The sequence below is a fragment of the Trichoderma aggressivum genome, assembly GCF_033847375.1.
Source record: "Trichoderma aggressivum f. europaeum strain CBS 100526 chromosome Unknown scaffold_018, whole genome shotgun sequence".
In the NCBI taxonomy this organism is placed as follows: domain Eukaryota; kingdom Fungi; phylum Ascomycota; class Sordariomycetes; order Hypocreales; family Hypocreaceae; genus Trichoderma; species Trichoderma aggressivum.
In genome coordinates, this window is record NW_026946384.1 from 159,560 (window position 1) to 179,336 (window position 19,777).

Below are 19,777 nucleotides of genomic sequence, written 5' to 3' on the forward strand. Positions count from 1 at the left end.
AGCTTCGCCGACCTGTTGGATGTGTCACCTTGGTTGCTGTTAGTACCCGAGTGGCAAATAAAAAAGCAAAGCCACAGAGGGCCGTCGGAAAAAGGAGATCCAATAGCGATGCTGAGAGTTGAATTCTGCAAGGACAGGCTAGATAGTACTCGTAGCTGTGCCTTTAGTCTACCACCATATACTTCTGTCAAAGTGTTGTTGGTACAAGAATGAATTCCATTGAATCTCGAGTTTCCAAAGCGTAATTCAGCCCCGTCTGTGGGCTGTCAGTGTCTCATACATGGGCCTGTGCTACATGCAGTGAATTTCTATCGAGTACATGTCTGGAAAACTTGATGAACATAAATAAGGTCGGAGTTGCCCCTGCTTGTGCCTCTCGCACTCTCTCGACTTATCATCTTCTTCTTTCTATTTTTTTTTTTTGGCTCATTGACTCTCGTTCCCGCCATTGACGAAAAGATTAATATCTCAATCATGGCCACCAAAGAGCCAAAAGAGAAATGGGGGGAGTATTCCACCAGCGTTGTGCGCCTCACTTTTCTGCCCGACCACCGCGATAAATTAGGCGTCTCTGAACAATGGTACCAGGTCATGGACTCGCTTAAACACCAGCCTAATTTCGCCTATGTTTCCAAGGGAGAATCAATCAATGACGAACTTGATATCATCTTGTTCATTGCCTGGGGTGGTACTGCAAAACCGTCAGCCTCTTTTCTCTCGGGAAATCTCGATTGCATTTTCTCACCCCTTGACACCTTTGTCGTCAAGCAGCCTCAACTGATGTGTAACCTCTCTTTTAATGGGTGGGGTAACAGCCAGTCTTGGTCATGGGACACCAGCGAAATGGGGTTTGACCACATATCGGAGTTTATGATAATTCGCGGACCGGCTCAGGCAACCGAGCTAGCTCTGAAGGAAATCAAGCTGAAAATCGCATGTTATAATGACGCGCGGCACCTTGCAATAGACTGTTGCGGCTATGCTTGCCATGATTGGCTTTTAATGCACGCGTTTTTCGCCCGCGTGGAGGAAGATTGGGAGAAACGTCCCGATGCAGCCAGCTTCCTCCTTGATATAGCCTGGAGGGGCCGGGACGAACGCCGTGAATACCAAGATCCTACCATACCTGATCGCACGCTACCTCCTGAGACAGAACGTTGTTTCCCAAGCGATTTCTGGCAAAAAACGGTCGTCGAACGACTAGAGAGTGTGGGCGCCACCACTTCATCATGGACTTACCACAAGGCAGAGGCTGTCCGTGATAGGGAGGGATACGAGGTAGTTGGAAGCTAATCTGCTCATTGGAACCGCTATGGATGGCAGTTCATGGGAGAGAAATTGATAGGTAGCATTAAGTTGAAGTGGATTTGGATTAACTGGATATATATCGAATTTTGAGCTACCCAATGGAGAATGCAGATGGGTTGTGATTTAGCTATGGGAGAATGGTGTGGCGCCCAGAGTAGATGTCGCAAAATTGAAATTTCACCCACGTTTTTTCTGCTTTCAACTCCCTTTTCCAAAAGGAAAAAAAGTAAAGCATCCTCTAGTTATGATTCAATATACTGACACAGTAGACAAAGCAGACAAAGCAGACAAAGCAGACAAAGCAGACAAAGCAGACAAAGCAGACAAAGCAGACAAAGCAGACAAAGCAGACAAAGCAGACAAAGCAGACAAAGCAGAAGAAGAAGAAGAAGAAGAAGAAGAAGAAGAAGAAGAAGAAGAAGAAGAAGAAGAAGAAGAAGAAGAAGAAGAAGGGCAAGGGCAAGTAGTAATCCCTTTCTCAGTAGACGCCTGGCTCATAGGTAAAGCGAGTAATTATGGCATAGGTAACCCTACTCTATCCTCTGAGCCCTTCCTTTCGACCAATCAAAATTATCCAGGTAACTAGAGAAAATATCATGTCAGTCCTCTCAATAAGAAACGCCTCTGGATGCAGAAGAACCTACGCCATCATGGCAAAATAGGTGTATGCCTCTGCCGTGTCGGTAGCCTTTTTTGGTCCTGAATTTTGGGCAAACTCGCCTTCGTGACTCATAGCCAGCCTTGCGATCCGCACAAAGCCGTCTGATTTTCAGAGTTACGTCAGCTCATGATCTACTCAAAGAGATGTGTAGCTAGGAGAGCGCTGGGAAAGTGCGGAAACATACACACTGATGCTTTTTCGTATCGGACTCCATCTTTTCTTTCAGAACTTAACACGGCTTCCACAACGTTGTTCTGGTTGAGATGCTGGAAAACCAATTCGCCTCTTTTCGAAACTGCTTGTTGATCGGGGACTAGACAGGACAATAATTGTTAGCCAATGGCGTGTTGGGTAAAAGGACTGGGAAATGTCTATAGATTCTTACGTTGGATAACGGTACCATCACTGTCATCCCTTTTCGCCCCATACCAATGAGTGAGTTCATGAAGCATGACACGAGAGAGACTTTTCTCAAATTCATCTAATTTTGTCACTCCCTCCTCCACGCTGTGCCGTCTATCGACTGGTGAAACCACCACATCAGCTAGATCAGTTGGATCCTTGGAGAAAGAGGAATCACAAAAAGTAATCATGTCGTACTTGGTTTGGGTGACTGCATATATCCCAGGACGACAAATTCCAATACTGTTTGGGTTTCCGTTCGAATGATATCTGTGTTTCCATGCCCAGGCTCCCCCGCCCACTACTTGAGGCTGGGTGATATGCAGTTGTCGGTTCATTAGATCGTATGGATCAATGTCGTTCACCGAATACCATCTCCATGGCTTATCGCCACACATCACCAGTGCTTTGGAGTGGAGTTGTGTGAAACCCTTTGCTGGTATGTTCTCATTGCCATGCAGGGCTGTGCTCATCTTATCGTAAACCTCTGGTGGCAAGGGTCAGCTAAGTGGATGCGCAGCATGAATGCTGTACATAAAAGTTCGAAATGAAGCAATGGAAGATGATTATTGACTTACCAAGTATTCTTTGCATAAACTTGTTTTCCGAGTTGGTCCCTTGGTGGTCTGGATTAAAGCCAAACATGGTGTTCACGGCCCTTGCTATGCGGTCCCATTCAAGACTTTCCCTTCGCTTGGTGTCTTGTTGCGGACGGGGTTGTTGAACAAATTTGAGGTCTTTTAAAGCTTTGGCTGACATAGTCGCGGCATCGTCGAAAGCCTTTTGCAGAAGTGGTAGATATGGCTTACACGAGTCATCTACATCCCAGATGTCGAGATTCGCCTCCCCCACGTTCAAGCCAGTGACACGGCCAAGGCTCAGGAAAAGCCCCAAGGCAAATGCAATGAGCATTGTAACTGAGTAATGAGTATTATGAACGATTGAATAGTCAAGTGGGTGCAGATTCGTGTGAGTATATCGGCTGATTTGAAGAAGTTTTGTATTCAAGCCGTGGCAGTAAGTTGGGTAATGATGGTATATATATCTTTTACTATAGTTGATACTTCACAGGAACAACCAGATAAGACGGCATATACCACTCTTCCTATGAAACGAACTTCACCATGACGCCGCTTCAGAGCTTTGGCCCTGTCAGATGGGAAGTTTGATTGCTAGCAGGTTGTCAGATAGACCACGGCGACGGCGCTGATCCGCATGATCGGCTTTGCTCATCATGGAAGGATACTCACAGGATTACTACAATGCTTAATTGCCATATTCAAGTTTGCTAACTATACCATACCTTACTCATCTTTCCGGCATGCGCTTATTCCACCTAGATCACCGTGCGTTACTTCTCATCTGCATCAAGCCGTGATCATGAACAATGACACGCGCGGCAGCCTACCACCTGAAACTTGAACCGCTATACGAGCTTTCGGCGCCGGGGCCATAATGTCACGTCGGTGAGGGCACTTGCATGTGTGAAGAATCGGAGATGCCGTAAATCGCCGCAAAATCCCATGGGAATAGACCTAAGTGTGATCCGAGGTTGGCGAAGGTGAACCAAGACATGCGGCTCGGGGGCGCCGTCGTTGCCGCGAATTTGTGGACATAGCTCTGGGCTACAGTTTTAAGAACAAACAACATAAAAATAGAGATGAATAGCAAATATCTAATAATTCAACGTCTTGATCAATCAATAGAGTAAAACAAGGCTTTCAGAGCTAGAGCCATGACCTGATCAGTCGGCTCGGACACCTGCAGGTTTGGCGGCTCGGACACGCCGTTCAATGCTACGAATGCAAGGATATAGTTTTCATCAATAGTTTCAATATGAGATCAAATGACCATCATGATAAAACAGCAAAGGGCAAACAGATAACAGCTGGTGAGCTCAGCCGGAGGCAGTGAGCAGAAGCGCCCAACTGATCTGGTAGGACGTTCTCCTGTTTAACGGAAATATATCGATGATGTTGATAGATACTTGCTAAATTCGTGAAAATATATATACGCTTCGTCTCGCGGTTTCCTTTCGCATATCATCGCCATCGCTCTCGATTTTACTTCTTGGCTCCAGTCTGCGTTTCTTTACTGTCTCTTTGATTTTGGTGTCAAGATATCTTTTGCTCAAGCTGCCTTGTCTAAATGTATGTTGGCACGCATGCAATCTGGAAACTATGTTTCCTCATTATTCCTTGCTTGGCATTACCATCTCTATACGCCACAGATGGTAAACCAATGACCTCTTCCTCCGTCGCAAAGCCACTCACCCGGTCTACAAGCGGCGTTTCAATCGACCCCTATCACGCCACACGCATTCTCACAGTCTACCCAGTACCAACCTTGACCACTTCCAGTGATCAGAGAAGTAATTCCATTGTGCCTCAAACTTCGTACAAGATTGTTGTTTCCCACCATCATTCGGTTCCCCAGTATCATAGTGTTCCTGAGCATCATACCGCTTCCCCCTATCATAGTGTTTCCAAGCACCATGATGGTGCTGAGCCTCATTTTTACACTCCTGTTCACACTGATACTACCTTCAAAAGCACAACGCATTCTCAAAGGCTCAGTAAGAGTGCATCTACAACTCCCAGCCGCAGCAAGGAGACGAATGGAAGACATCAGACATCTACAGGAAGATCTAGGATGTCTTCTATTCATTGGACGACGACACCGACATCCAGTAGCTTGAAAAGCAGTCCGAAGGGCACGAAGTCCAAGCACTCTGAGGGAACGTCAACAGCCTCTCGGCCCCATTCCAGTATACCAGCTCATCAAAGCTCCATATCATCAAAGATATCTACTTCATTCAACCACCCGCAGTCTTCAACAAGCCAAAAGCACACGTTAACTTCGAAAAAGACTTCCAGTCAAACAAGGGTGGTTAGCAGCAAAAGTCGGACGAATTCTTTGAAACCAACAACCAAGGTTTCAAAAATCACCCACCAACTGACGCAGACCAAGATTACAACGAAACCCACTCCCCTGACCCGCACAAGCATAGGGGCTACGCGTTCCTCTGATGCTGAGGCTTCCAGACAACCTCGAACTTCCAAAATCTCAAAGAATCCAAAGACATCTTCAAGTCGACCATCCAGCTCAACACGCAAAGGTAGCTCTGCAATGCAAACGAAGTCCACGATTATTGTAGCCCCAACCCCCAATCGGCCAAAACACACGCCAGAGGTTACACACCATTCGAAGCAACGGTCAATGACACCTGCAGATCACACTACTACTTTGAGTTCAAAAAGTACCCTCAGTTCTATCGGGGGGGAAAAGCCCATCTCAACTTTGACTGAAAAGACTCCCAATTCAAGTTCAACCGGAACCAGTACCACTCAGGGCCACCCTAAGCAGACAATCAGCTCAACCTCTACCAAGCATGGGGCGAGCTCACCGAGTTCCAAACATCACACCAGTACAGCCACTTCAAGAGACACGAGGAAATTGTCCTCCACAGGAAGCCGAGTCAGTTCAGCGTCTACCAGGCATCGAAATAGCATGACAACGGCCACCCAAGGTCAATCAGCTAGCGTCCCACACCTTACTACGGCAACAAGAATGAAGACATCAAGTTACCCCATACAGACGATAATTACTGGTTCCAAGGGAGCTGTAGTAACTTATGAAGCGACGCGGGACCCCAAATACACGACCAATACGAAAACAACAACTTCAACCAGCGATCATGGTGATCGTGTTATCATATACCCTGGAGGTTGGAGATGGATCCCAATTCGGTTGCCACACTTGAAGCTTCCACCGTTCAAACTCCCTTCTCCTCCCGCGATGAATCCAGATCCTGAATCTAGAGATCACGACCATGACCACGACCATGACCACGACAATGACCACGATAAAAGCAGCAAATTGACAACCAAAAGTGCAAAGTGTACCACAACAAGGCCGCCTAGATGCACCAAGACTGTTTCGTTCATATCTACCAAGACGGGATACACAAGGTGAGTCGTGCTCCGTCAATAAGCAATCAAAACAATACATCATGACTAACGAAAGCGTAGCACAATTCTCGGAACATGCTCGCCTGTCAGTGGCTGCGTCTCGGGAGAACAAAGCACCACCACCACAACGATATCGACTTTTGTACCAACCATTTGGATCGATGAGCCGTATAAGTCCGAGGTTCCTACAGCCCCTGAGGAGGTGGATGATGAAACAATTCAATACTTCAAGGATCTTTTCAAGAAAGAAGGTATCTCACTTGAGGTTGACCGGCGACTTGTGGCTCATTGTGGCGGCAACACGCCGGGTATCCCTCTTTTCTGCTTGAACACCTTCAGCGCCGATTTCTGTAAAGCCGTGCAGGCGGATCCAAGCAAAAAAATATCCAAAACTTTTGCAGGCCTTGATGCTACGCCAGGGCCAATTGGACCGCCCAATATGATAGGAGGTCACCATATCGGTATGCAGAAGAGGACGCCATTGGTTAGCAGAACTCTCTGCAGCGACTGGAGCTTTGAGTTCCATTGGAGTGGTGCTCATTCCAAGTGTCGAAAGTCTTGTCTCGACTATCTAAGCATCATAACAACCCAGTGCCTTCGATTCAAGACCAATAACGAGGGTTCTCTTGATGCTGGTTGTGGTACTTACAGCCTCGCGATCAAATCTGTTCCCACCATTTCTACCACCACCACCACCACCACCACTACAGAGTCGCCTCCTGAGCCCACCGAGATTCCAAAAACGCCCCTAGAGCTGAAGCCAGCCGTGTGTGCAGACGAGTCTAATTTCCCAGGACATTTGGCCGTCCAAAGAGGAGATGTGGAGAATCAAGCCAAAGGTTTCTGTGCGACCCTATTTTTTGATCTTTTGGTCAATATGAACTCTCAGAGTGAGACTCTTTGGGCCGCTAACAAGGGTTTGTACTATTCTATTTCCTGGATCAAAGGTTGCGAGACAACGGCAGATAGTCAGAATGTTATACTTCCCGTGGGCGATGATAACTTCAGCTGTTGGAAAAATCTTTTCAAAACATACACGGACTGTAAGTTCATCATTCTCCATCAGATGAGCCTAACTAACTTGTGTTATTCACAGGCAACAACGGCGGCGTGGGTGGATACATCGATGCTGGTTGCCTTCGATACCAGTTCAACCCGGCAAAGTAATCGCATGTGTCAGGCACGAATACCCAAAACACCAAACAATTGTGCCTCATACCCCTTTGGCAGAGTTTCCTCTCTCCCTCTCTCTCTTTTGTTTCCTGGCGTTCGTTATTCAACAAACGCGGTCAGATGATTTTCATGCTTTTGTGTTCTACTAGCTGCTTCAACAGCATGCACTTTCAAGATCTCATAGATAGATATATAGATTAGCTGCAATAGACAGACTTCTTCATGGTTATTATCTTCTGATCCCCTCGCTCAGTATTATCAATCCTGTCGCCTACGTTCTACCGTAAACGAGGTTAGGACCTCGAAAGCGGAACGGTTTTAATGACTTTATACATCTGTATAGAACAATTGAGGTACGGTTACGTCGAATCGATATAAATTGGAGATAAAAGGATATGGTGAATATAGATGGATAAAAGGTGTCCAGCTAAACGACTCGGGTGTAAGTAGTTATTGCTCAGTATTCCATGTCCGGATGAAGATGCGAGGGGGTGCCGGAAACTCGAGATTCCAACGGATGAATCTTTATCCCCGCACATGGCCGATAGAAACGGGTCGCCTCCCGATTATAGACCATTGTCTAGACAAGCCCATAGGCCTACTTCTTGTGCTTTTGGCTATAAATCGTTACTGATAACATCAATTGATCTTAATTACATCTTGAAGCGATTACAATAAAACTACTCTCATCATGGCGCAGAAAATCCTTCTCATCAATGGCCCCAACCTTAATCTCCTTGGCACCAGGGAGCCTCAAATCTACGGATCAGCAACTCTAAATGACGTCGTCAAACAAGCAAAAATCCAAGCAGCGGAGCTGTCTATACAAGTCGAAGCCTTTCAATCCAATCACGAAGGGGCCATTGTAGATAAGATCCAAGCAGCAAGAGGGGAAGTGGATGGAATCATCATCAACCCTGGCGCCTTTACACACACCAGCGTGGCGATTCGCGACGCTCTCCTTAGCGTTGGAATTCCTTTTGTTGAGATTCACGTCTCGAATGTCCACGCGCGAGAGCCATGGAGGCGGCATAGTTACTTGAGCGATAAAGCGCAGGCGGTCATTTGCGGATTGGGCGTGTTTGGATATACAGCTGCAATTGAGTTTGCCGCGAAGCATATGAAAGTTAATGTTGGAGCATCCAAGCTGTAGAGTATAAATAAACATCGAATTCGTTGATATATAAACATCAAATGATCATTCTACAACAGTGCTTGAGTTTTATAATTCATGGTAGACCGTCCAAGTGACAAGTCGCGCTCCATCCGCCTCCATGACTGTGCTGCCCTCCTGGCCATTGTCTCCGGTACTCGCCCATCGCTCTCCAACAGTGCCCTATTAAATACTTCAAAGCTCAGCCAGCCTTGATATCCGAGGTTCCTGGTGATGACTTCCAAGATTCGTTTAACTGGTAGATACCCGCCGTGTTGGCTTTCTCCGTAAAACAATCTGGCATTCCGAGACCAGCTCATTCGAGGCGGCTGCTCCTCGTTGTAGAATGGATGACTACTGTCAAGAGGCTGAGACAGCTTTTCCGCGTCCGCCATTTGCACCAGAAATAGCTTTTTCGGATCAACAGAGGCAATCATCTCATGAAGAGAGGCTTCGACCGCTTCGTCGCAATTATCAGTTCGGCCGGATGATACCGACGGGTCTGCATAGATTCGACCGGCAATGTTAAAAGTGTCAAGGCAAATGCCGAAATTCGGGCGGTTGACTCTTTGCACCACATTCCAGCTCATCTCCCATGTGTCAACCCGTGTGCCCCAGCAGAGAGCCTCGTAAGCAAATTTAATGACTGGGGAGGCTTCAAGACCAATCTCGGCAATCTCAACCATGTCTTGGACAATCACATCCATATCTGACGATACTTCTGAAGGGGGAAGAAAGCTACTCGGAAGTAGTATCATCTCAGTCCCTAGAATGTGCGCCAGTTGCACCCATAATTTCGCATCATTTAGTTTTTGCTGGTGTAATTGCCGGTCCACTAGTCCCTCGTAATGCATAAAGGGCTGTAAACACAGAATCGATAGTTCCCGATCGTCACATAACTGACGAATTATGGCTGCAGCTGCAAGTTGATTGTTCGGCTGGTCGCCTCCAGGCATTGTCTTTGTCAAATCGACGAGATCTTCGAAGAATAGTTCGACAGCCCTGAAGCCGTATTTTCTTGCCATGTCAAGTTTATGCTCAAGGGAGTGTCCCGCGGAGCACCGTCCAAGGGATACGGTGCAAATACTGGGTTTATACGACATGTTGATGAATTAATTACAGACAAAAAGAGTAGATTATGTGATAGAGGCAACAATATTGGAAGGTGAAATAGACAATGATGTTCAATTTCACTAGATGTTTCCCATCCTACCCTGCTTATGGGAGAGGAAACTACCTGTATCTTATAGCAAAGAACGGGCATCATCCCCGTCAGATCTTATGTTATCACTTCCCCCCCAAATCAGGTCATTATTCACGTATTTAACGATAAGAAAAGTGAGAAATCATTCCTCTGGAATCATGTCGGATAAAGATTAGCCCTGTAGACATGCGCAGGATGGAAAGGAGCCGCGAGTAGCCGACATGTCTTCATCATCTGTTATGAAGCGGCCTCGATGGTACACGAAAGTCAACTAGTCGTCATTATTCCTCCACTGCGGAAGGGAAAGATGTAAGCTTTGTAAGAGTGCCGTGAAAGAACATAGCCAGCCAATCGAGGTGCTCGACGCTTCCCGTCTGGATAAGGCTTTAGCCGGATCGCGGGGAACTTCGCCCTCGATCCACAGATGATCGCGGCTATGTTGTCACCCCACGCTTCGTGTAGTATGTAGTATTATGGTCCAGTGATCTTAGTCCTAGCAAGGGGGAGAAAGCCGGATATTCGTCGAAGCGAGTCCCCTTGCCAGTAATCCATCAGACTTGTTTTCAAATCCACTGTCTCTTAAACTGGAATTCATTCTTAATATCTTCACTCTTCAAAACCGCCCGTGCCAGCAATGTTATGACCAAGACCCAAAGTCTCTTCAATTATAGCGTTTGACAGAGCAAACATCACCCGCGGCTTTGCAATGAATTCCCAGCAGTCCACAATGGCCATGTCCACTGAATCCATCGTCAATGATATTGAACGTGCAGGTCTCGACAAGCATGGCTATCTATTCGGTCAAAAACTCACACATTCGCTGTCTCCCTTCCTCCATCAAGTCATCTACGACCATCTGAACCTCCGCTGGGGCCAGGTTCGTCTCGATTCGGCTGACCTACGGCTCTTTTTAGATCTGGTGCAGCATCCATCATGCTACGGTACGTGATTTTGACCATCCCACAAACAGCCGCTTTGTAATCTAATTACATGATTCCTATCTAGGTGCATCAGTTACAATGCCAAACAAAGTGGCCATTATTCCACATCTTGATGAAATGACCGACGAGTGTCGCGACGTGGGAGCCTGCAACACAGTCTTCTTCAAAGAGAGGAATGGCCAGCGAATCTTGTGTGGTACAAACACCGATGTCATTGGTATCCGCGACTCTTTTTTCTACAATGTCAAAGATCCGGCCTTCACATACCACGGCCGGCCAGCTCTCGTCATCGGCGGAGGAGGTGCCGCACGAAGCGCCATCTATGCCTTACGAAAATGGATGAACGTCAAAGAAATATATCTCGTAAACCGCGATGCTTCTGAGGTCGAGGCCGTCATCCGAGACTGCACATCCCGAGGCTACGGCGAAGGTCTCTTACACATTGCCACCGCAGAGCAGGCGAGAAGGGTTGACGGCCCTGGTGCCATTGTTGCATGCGTGCCAGACTTCACACCGCAAACAAGCGACGAGAAACTTGCAAGACAAATCACGGAGATTCTGTTAGATAAGAAGCACAAGGGTGCAATGCTTGAAATGTGCTATAACCCAACACCATTTACTGCGCTGGGTATGCTTGCCGAGAAGAAAGGTTGGAATGTTATTCTAGGAACAGAGGCACTTATATGGCAGGGCTTGGAGCAAGATACATATTGGACTGGAAACACGATTGATGGATTGCCGGCCGAGAAAGTAAAGGCTGCGATTGCGGCGAATGTAGCTCAGAGATCACAATCGAAATTGTAAAAGATAGATAAACGTTATAAACACTCATATTAGACACTGGACTCTGAACTGCTTGATACTAGAGGTGTGAGATTCCCTCCAGTGCCAGTTGAAAACCTTCATAACGACATAGAAAGGGGTCTATGAAATGAACACAGGTAAAGTTTCTTCACCAAGTCGCCGGCCTAGCGCATTTTCTTCTGGTCAGTTCATTGAAGTTTGTTGTAATAGCTTTAAATCATCGGAAACATTATTGATTCGCAAAAGGACAGTACCTAGGTATGTATAATCAAGGCATTTGCTCATATCATAAAGTGGGTAGTTACTACATATTGAGCGACTCCATGTCTACACCTTCACCGTTCCGCCTTCTACCTGCTCAGCCGAAGTTTCCTTCTCTTCATTATCCCAGCCCATCCCTCGCGTATTCTGTTCGAATTCCTGATTCTCAGCTCGAAGCTCCTCCATTAAAATTTTGTTTGCCTTCCTCGTCGGCTTAATCCTGAATAGCCGATCCATGGCCTCAAGAGGCAATGCCTTTGTCTCGGGAATGCAGAAAAATACAAAGACGACGGAAATTATCATGAGAGATGCGAAAAAGAAATAGACGCCATATCCCCACGCTTCAAACATTTGCTGGGTGAATCTCGCAATGATGAAATTCCATAGCCAGTTATTTGCCGCAGCGTTAGCCTGGCCGAGAGACCGTGTATTCTGGTCAAACATTTCGGAGTTGATGACCCACGGCGTTCCATTCCATGACGGCGTGTAGAATGCCGTCCAAAGATAGAAGAAGAAGATGGCCGCGATGCCTCCAGAGGATAACGTAGTGTTGCTTTGGTTGGAAGCAGGATCCGAAATCTTGATGTATGCTCCAATGAACCACATACACAGGGAGCCGCCGATGGCACCAATCATCAAAAGGTTGCGGCGTCCCATGTGATCGATGAGCACAAGAAGCCAGACTAGGGTCAAGGCTGTCTTGACCACTCCAAAGATGCCTGTCGTGAGAAAGCTTGTATTGGTTCCTTGGACGCCGATGCTACGGAAGACAGTCGGGCTATAGTAATTGATCGCGTTGATGCCGGAGCCTATGCATCATTAGCAAGAAGACATTGCGAACAGAAAGCGGGAACCCTCACCATTCTGGAAGATAAATAGAAGAGCACCAAGCAAGAACCTCCATTGGATTTTGCGCTCCTTGAGAGCCAGGAATGGCTTCCAGAAACCAGCACCAACTTCTCTGCGGTAGCGATCCAGATCTTCGTCAATGAAGGCCACTTCCTCCACGATATACTTATCGTCACGGTCAAGCTGTCTCATCCAGCAAAGAATTTTCAAAGCTTCCTCTCGTTTACCCTTCAAGAAGAGCCAACGAGGAGACTCGGGTATGAATATGGCGCCAATCAGGAGCATTCCTCCAGGGATAAGTTGGACGGCAAATGGGATGAGCCATTGTGAGTGGCTGGGCGCAAGTGTTGTGTTTACACCGTATGTGATCCAGAACCCGACCAATCCACCAATTTGCCACCCTAGCTCATAGAGTCCCACGAGACGTCCACGTACGGCTGGAGGAGCAAGCTCAGAGATGTAAATGGGCGTCATGTTGGAGCATCCTCCCACTCCAAAACCAGCCAGCACGCGGCCACCGATAATCAGGCCAAGGCCACGGCTGCCATTGGCACCAAGCATGATGCCGGCTCCAACCATAAAGAAGGCGGCGAAGGCGAGGAGAGACTTCCTGCGTCCCAGAAAGTAACTGGAGACGTAGGCGGCCAAACTTCCGAAGAAGGCTCCGGCTTGATAGACGGATACAATGTTTTGTTGGATAAGTGTGAGGTGTGACTTGGAGTATTGCGCAAAGTTAAACTCGTCCTCAAACGAAGGGAGGGCAAGAGTGGTGCCAATGAAGGCAGAGTCGTAGCCAATCATGCATGCTGCAAAGGATGCGGTAGCAGCGCAAGCATACACTCTCCAGTTGTAGACGGCCTTTGGCGTCGGCCGGTCCTCCTTCAAAGAAAGAAGAGTCATGATGGAAAGACGTCCAGACACTTCAAGAGTGCTAGTTGACTTGGAACCTCTGGAATCAAAGGAAAGTCCCCCGGGGATCGTTGATTGACTTATAAGAGGATGTGACGATCCATTAGGCTGGTTCAGCTTCCCCCACGGGGAAGAAGTCAGCACTGAAGAGCTAATTCATGCACACTTGGTCGGGATTGTGATGGAATCTGGGGTCCAAGGGCTGGAAGCGGAACAAAGATCTTGGTGGATTTGGGGTCGGGATGTGGAGCCGCCACCCACACGGGGATAAAGGAATATCCAGACGGCTGAGGGTGGGAAGCATTTTAACCAGCATCAAACAATGCTGGCAGCCACTAGAACTATCCATGTGACCTTTACCAGCCTCTTACGTATCATGGGAAACGCCGGAAATCAAGGAGGATATACGCTGTTCTGAGTCAAGAACATTGTAATCGTGATGATTAAAAGTCTGTACTAATACATGGATTCTATCAAGTAAATGCCCTTAGACGCCAGAGTCCGCATGAAACATCTCTTCCAATGTACAGCCTGGAGCGAAGCCGAGATTCATCATGAACTGGGGGTCCACGTCGATGCTGTCAGCATAGTCAATGTTACCCAGCTCCTCTAGAATGGCATCGTAGTCGACTGAATCGGTATGAGATTCCCCCGCTTGTAGAATTCGGCCAACTGGCTGTATTGGGCCGACGGAAGATGGTACAAACATCATGCCAAGATCCGGCGGGAGCTGCGCGGGAGAATATTTATGCTGGGTTGCCGTAAACACCTGAGAGCCGGTGGGCATGTGTACATCCGCTGGGATCAATCCATATCCCTGGTTAAATGATCCCGTTGGAGAATCCTGGTAATCATCTCTACCTTGACCAGTCGACTTGTTCCGACCCAATGGCTCCAATCCGACGATTCCCCCCCAGGAGTTATTTGTCGCCAATGTCTTGGGCGAAATGCATATAGTACTTTTAGTTATTTCTTGCTGCGACCACACTGCCTTGATTGTGTTTAATGCCGAATTCCACCTCTTTGCTTCAGATGTCCGCATTTCATCCATTATTCCCTTTTGTTGAACAAGTAAAAAGAGAGCAACTGTGATGGGCGGGGTGCCGCAAGCCCCGAAATTCGTTATGCTAGACTCGACAACTTCCAAGAAGTTGGATATAAGCGACGATCGCTGGCCCGGAACAAGCTCAACCGTCGTGGCCAAGAACATGGCCTGAGCAAGGAAAGCCGATGGTAACATTGGCGTTGCCTCTCCGGCAATGACCGAGTTACAAAAGCTGAATTGTGAATTCAATGATGACACGAGGTCTCCGACAGCAACAGCTTTGACAGAACCGTTCTGATGAATCTTTCCGGCCGCGTGTGTACTTAATATCCGAGCGAATCGATTCAGCTGGTCCAGTGTGGTGAGGGAGTGTGTGATTTGGGGACGGGCAGATTCAACATTCAATGAGAGCTTTCCGAAGCCGTAAGTCGGACAGAAAGAATCACTAAAGCTCGATCCATGCCGAGATAGTTCTGCCGTATGAAGATCTTCTGTGTCCAACAAATGGGATGGCTGTCCAATGCACATCGATGTCAGAGTCTCGACAAGATTACAAGCGGCGCCCAACTTCGCCAGCGTTGATCTTTGCACTTCATTGTGCGTTTGATATACTCTGCCGGATCGCATATAAGAAATAAGACGCATTGCTTTTCCTGCAATCAAGGATGCAGCCAGCATGCTCTCACGGCCGATAAGAATAATTGAGTGGAGGAGAATTGCTTGGATGTCGGAAATAATGAAATGATCCTCCTCTTGCGGAATCCAGCTGCGAGCCACTGTGAAAATCTCGGCTGGCGATATAATCTCCTCGCTTATAGGAGGAGCGGAAGAATGTGCATCTTGGAAAGCTGCGACGGCCATGGCAGACCAGAGAACAGCAAGGCTAGAGGGAGCAATGTTATTCTCCCCTACATATCCAGATACACTCTGGCCTTGGGAATTGCATATCGCCGCCGTTGCAAAGACTTGCTCTCTGTCGAGTATAGGGAGCCAGCAGTGGGTATATGCAAAGTAAATCTCGAGGAGGTGTTGATGATTCGAGGGGAGCTTCAAAGCTCGATCTCTCACTGAGTTGGGCTCTTTCAACGAGTAAGCTTGGTCAAACTTTGGTGCGTCTTCCGGATGTGATGTTGCCAACGGCAGTCTCGTTATGCTGATTGACTCTTCTCCAACGTCGCCCTCCGTGTCCGAGTTCTCGGTATTAGACGCTTCCACTCTTTGCGTACCGCTTTGGCAAAGCAATGATTCGATCTCTTTATGAACCCGGCACTTACTCCATTGCCTATGCAACTTGTTTGCAACTTTGCTTTTGCTCATAAGAATGTTCGCGCCATCCTTGCCATCGTCCTTGACCAGTAGTTGATAAAGAGCTTTCTCGCAGTCAGGGTTACTCTCCAGTAGCCATGCTAGCGATAACTCAATGGCTCTTAGATACCCGCTTTGGATTCCTCTCTTCTTGGATGCTGGTGTATATGAGCAGGGGCGATTTTGAGACGCGCAGCGGCCGCAATGTGGGCGGCCACCGTCGCATTTCTCCCGAGCTGTTCTGCAACCATCACAGGCCAGGGATACCCGTCGTCTTTTGGTGGTCGCGGTTGTCGTATCTGGTTTCCTATCAGAATCCAATTCGTCTGTTGATCTCTTTCGAGGAGGCATCCTGGCCGTTCATGTCTCGATGACGGTTGCTGTGAGAGCTGAAATCTGAATCGTCGTTCCGTCAATCTCCAACTGCCATGCCAGCATCATAACACTCGACGCCAGCATCAAGTTTGCACAAGTCTGTATGAATGAAATGCCGAGAAAAGCTGAAATATCTTCACAGTTCTCCCTCGGCCGCGCTTTTGATCAACTTGCGTAACTCTTGTGATTCATTCCGCTGCCCATTGGATAGGAGCATGACTGGGGAAAACCTGGGGTAAAGCGAGCTAGAGTTTCTAGCCGGTGGCAAATTCGATCCGGATAAATGCTTATCCCCTGTTGCTGTCAACAAAGTTTAGAACCGTCGGCGGCGCCTTGTGATGAATCCGAACCCTCATCAGCGGAAATCTTAGCAATCGTACACATCCCAAGAAGCCAACGGATACACTTGAATTGGAGCGGAATGAACCATTATGGCCGGCGTCAAGAGATCGTTGGCTGTCATGATGAACCTCAGCGAAGGACCAGTCAGTGTCGATGGTCGGCTGAGGCCGCATGCCTTTGTCAATTCATCGTCTGATGCGTCGGAAGTTGCATCAAGGACTCCTACGCCGCCGTTCACTCCTTCTAGAGGCAAGATCCCAAACTTCAGTTCTGATGCCTCTCTAGCTTTAGTAGGACTGCGCGGCTCCGGAAAATCGACATTGGCTATTATGGCCGCGTCGGCCTTGAAAAAGAAAGTCATCAATGTTGAGGTTGCATTTCAGTCAGTCACTGGTTCGTCGAGTTTGAGCTTCAAGCAAATCAATGGAAACGCCGAGTGTCATCGTAAACAAGCCGATGTACTGCAAGATATCATCGAGCAGAATCCGACAGGATGCATCATCGTCTGTCCATGGATGGAGAGGAAAATCCAGAGCCTCCTTCGGCGGTTTTCAGCCACCAATCCCGTCATCCATGTCATTCGAGATATCGATGCTGTCCAAGGTCACCTAAAACTCAAGGATAGGACAAAAGCCCACAACTTGATGAAGATGAGCAGCCTGTTTTATCGCAGTTGCACTAACCTGGAGTTTTTCAACGTATCTGAGATTCGCGAGACAAACCTCGAACGAAATGGGACGAATGACCGCGGTTTTGCGACAAATGCGCCGCCATATCTCGCTCTAAAGCAAGCCGAGAGACATTTTCTCAAGTTTCTGTCACTCATTTATCCGACGGGCACCATCCCGTTCTTTGAGTCTGCATTTCCGCTTGCCAGCATTGCACCCGAGGACAGACAATTCACATACTGTCTCTCGGTACACATTCAAGATATCTTGAGCGGGAGCCAAGACTGCGATGTTTCGACAGTTGGTGTGGACGCTGTTCAAATCTTTGTCAATAATCTGACAACAGCCGGCGATCTCCCTGATGGTGTCGATGGGTTGGCGAACAAGATTACCGAAGCTATCGGCATTGTACGAAGAAGCACCATGCTACCCATATTGCTACACATCAAACTACCCGAGGTTCCCAACAGCAGGGTAGTGCGATCATACCTAGATCTACTCTCACATACCCTATCCCTGGCACCGGAGATGCTCACAGTCGACCTGCGCCTCGATCAATCTGATCTCTCCAGCATTATTTCCGCAAAGAGCCGATCAAAGATTGTTGGAAACTACTTTATGTCAACAGACATCCAATCTTGGGAGTCTTCAACTTGGACATCCTGGTACCAGAAAGCCTGCCAGCTCGGCTGCGATATGGTGCGGCTGGTCCGACAAGCCACAACAATGGAGGACAACTTTGTCATTTCACGGTTCAAATCCAAGATTTCATCTCTCAAAACTCATAAACTACCACTTATTGCATACAACTGCGGGCACCTCGGTCGACACTCGGCCTGCTTTAACCAAATCCTCACGCTGGTAGCTCCTAGTCCTGTTATACAGGCTGACGAAAGATGCGCTCCATATCCTTACATCACGGCCAAGGAAGCTACAAATGCCTTATATGCGTCTTTTGTATACGACGCGATGAAACTATACGTGTTCGGAGCCAACGTGGGGTACAGCATGTCCCCAGCCATGCATAATGCAGCATTGTCATCCTGCGGAATACCACACCACTATGAGCCTTACTCTGCCGAGTCCCTCAAAGCCGTGGAACATCTCATATACGATCCCAATTTCGGCGGAGCATCAATCGGGTTACCCTTCAAAGTCGAAGTGACGACTTTGACCAAATACCTCAGCCCTCATGCCAGAGCCATCGGGGCTGCCAACACTCTAATTCCCATTCGCCAGCTCAAGTCAGATGGCACCATACCAACAGGCTCTGCCCTTTTGGCCGGCGTCAACAGAGCTGGTCCGGTTCTGGCTCTATACGGCGAGAATACCGACTGGATCGGTATTCGAGCTTGCATCCGACGAGGGTTATCCCCAGCCAACGCTGTAAGATTGGCCACTTGGGGATTCATCATAGGTGCAGGAGGCATGGCGCGTGCTGCAGTTTACGCCATGCTGCAAGTTGGCATCAAGAACATCGCCATTTACAATCGGACGACGGAGAATGCGGAGAAATTGGTGTCCCATTTCCAACAGCTACTCCGAGAAACGGAGCAGACTTCGCTCCCCAACGACCAAGAAATAAAGTTCCATATTTTGACCTCTCTCGACCAACCTTGGCCATCAGAGTACCGATACCCATCTGTTATTATATCCTGCATTCCGACTCATCCGATAGGCAACACGCCGTCACCCGAGTTCAAGATGCCAGATGCATGGCTGGGCCATCAAACAGGCGGCGTCATTATTGAGCTTGGGTACAAGACGTTGAATACGCCCCTCTTGAAGCAAGCCAGAGATGGTGCTTCTCGAGGTTGGGTGGCCATGGACGGTCTAGACCTGCTTCCAGAGCAAGGATGCGCACAATTTGAGTTGTTTACAGGTAGAAGGGCTCCAAGGCGGGTCATGCGGAGGGAAATCCTGGAGAAATACAGAGATGAGCATGGCAAATCACATCTCGAGGAGTTGCAACACAGATTACAGTCTATAGTTGAGCAGGACTCGTGACGAGTGTGACCGAGGCAAGCAACGAGTGCCAAGTCATTCCTTCAAGGACGAGATATTTTACTAGAACGAAAACTCGTATATAACTGTTCAGATGATGTTGGTGACATTCAATCACATTTTTTCCCTTCTGCACACCAGGATATAACAGTGTGAATTCCAACAATGAATGTAGTGCAAAATCTATTCATTGCACCACATACTTTTAAGGAAACATTCGATTTTCTCGATAACATGGTGCAACAGCCCCAACAACTCCTTGGCCAAGGCATCCCAGCTTCATCCGGATATTTATCGTCAAGAAGCACAAACGGTTCTCCATCTGTGCTCCGTCCTCTTCTCCGCAGTTGGCCATAGCTACCCTAATGTCTGGTCCCTACAGGAACCCTGGGCACGGATAAC

At 47.9% G+C, this 19,777-nt stretch overlaps 9 protein-coding genes across 9 annotated transcripts; 5 read left to right on the forward strand and 4 right to left on the reverse strand.

Annotated features, from left to right (window-relative positions):
* Nucleotides 1-474: 474 nt before the first annotated feature.
* Triagg1_5236 (uncharacterized protein) lies at nt 475-1,775 on the forward strand (the record flags this gene model as incomplete). Its single annotated transcript, XM_062899728.1, has 2 exons — nt 475-1,278; nt 1,578-1,775. The coding sequence occupies 2 exons, from the start codon at nt 475-477 to the stop codon at nt 1,773-1,775; spliced, it is 1,002 nt and encodes a 333-aa protein (XP_062755710.1).
* Nucleotides 1,776-1,948: 173 nt separating this feature from the next.
* Nucleotides 1,949-3,283, reverse strand: Triagg1_5237 (uncharacterized protein; the record flags this gene model as incomplete). The annotated part of the gene is made up of 4 exons (XM_062899729.1): nt 1,949-2,070; nt 2,154-2,282; nt 2,355-2,858; nt 2,950-3,283. The coding sequence occupies 4 exons, from the start codon at nt 3,281-3,283 to the stop codon at nt 1,949-1,951; spliced, it is 1,089 nt and encodes a 362-aa protein (XP_062755711.1).
* A 2,886-nt stretch (nt 3,284-6,169) lies between these two features.
* Triagg1_5238 (uncharacterized protein) lies at nt 6,170-7,509 on the forward strand (the record flags this gene model as incomplete). Its single annotated transcript, XM_062899730.1, has 3 exons — nt 6,170-6,342; nt 6,403-7,385; nt 7,439-7,509. 3 exons carry the CDS (start codon nt 6,170-6,172, stop codon nt 7,507-7,509), a joined length of 1,227 nt encoding a protein of 408 aa, XP_062755712.1.
* A 697-nt stretch (nt 7,510-8,206) lies between these two features.
* Nucleotides 8,207-8,668, forward strand: Triagg1_5239 (uncharacterized protein; the record flags this gene model as incomplete). Its single annotated transcript, XM_062899732.1, has 1 exon — nt 8,207-8,668. The coding sequence occupies one exon, from the start codon at nt 8,207-8,209 to the stop codon at nt 8,666-8,668; it is 462 nt and encodes a 153-aa protein (XP_062755713.1).
* A 50-nt stretch (nt 8,669-8,718) lies between these two features.
* On the reverse strand, nt 8,719-9,693 carry Triagg1_5240 (uncharacterized protein; the record flags this gene model as incomplete). Its single annotated transcript, XM_062899733.1, has 1 exon — nt 8,719-9,693. One exon carries the CDS (start codon nt 9,691-9,693, stop codon nt 8,719-8,721), a length of 975 nt encoding a protein of 324 aa, XP_062755714.1.
* An 885-nt stretch (nt 9,694-10,578) lies between these two features.
* Nucleotides 10,579-11,617, forward strand: Triagg1_5241 (uncharacterized protein; the record flags this gene model as incomplete). The annotated part of the gene is made up of 2 exons (XM_062899734.1): nt 10,579-10,813; nt 10,878-11,617. 2 exons carry the CDS (start codon nt 10,579-10,581, stop codon nt 11,615-11,617), a joined length of 975 nt encoding a protein of 324 aa, XP_062755715.1.
* Nucleotides 11,618-11,944: 327 nt separating this feature from the next.
* On the reverse strand, nt 11,945-13,627 carry Triagg1_5242 (uncharacterized protein; the record flags this gene model as incomplete). The annotated part of the gene is made up of 2 exons (XM_062899735.1): nt 11,945-12,687; nt 12,739-13,627. The coding sequence occupies 2 exons, from the start codon at nt 13,625-13,627 to the stop codon at nt 11,945-11,947; spliced, it is 1,632 nt and encodes a 543-aa protein (XP_062755716.1).
* Nucleotides 13,628-14,123: 496 nt separating this feature from the next.
* Nucleotides 14,124-16,337, reverse strand: Triagg1_5243 (transcriptional regulator family: Fungal Specific TF; the record flags this gene model as incomplete). Its single annotated transcript, XM_062899736.1, has 1 exon — nt 14,124-16,337. One exon carries the CDS (start codon nt 16,335-16,337, stop codon nt 14,124-14,126), a length of 2,214 nt encoding a protein of 737 aa, XP_062755717.1.
* A 455-nt stretch (nt 16,338-16,792) lies between these two features.
* Triagg1_5244 (uncharacterized protein) lies at nt 16,793-19,378 on the forward strand (the record flags this gene model as incomplete). Its single annotated transcript, XM_062899737.1, has 1 exon — nt 16,793-19,378. One exon carries the CDS (start codon nt 16,793-16,795, stop codon nt 19,376-19,378), a length of 2,586 nt encoding a protein of 861 aa, XP_062755718.1.
* Between the last annotated feature and the right edge of the window lie 399 nt (nt 19,379-19,777).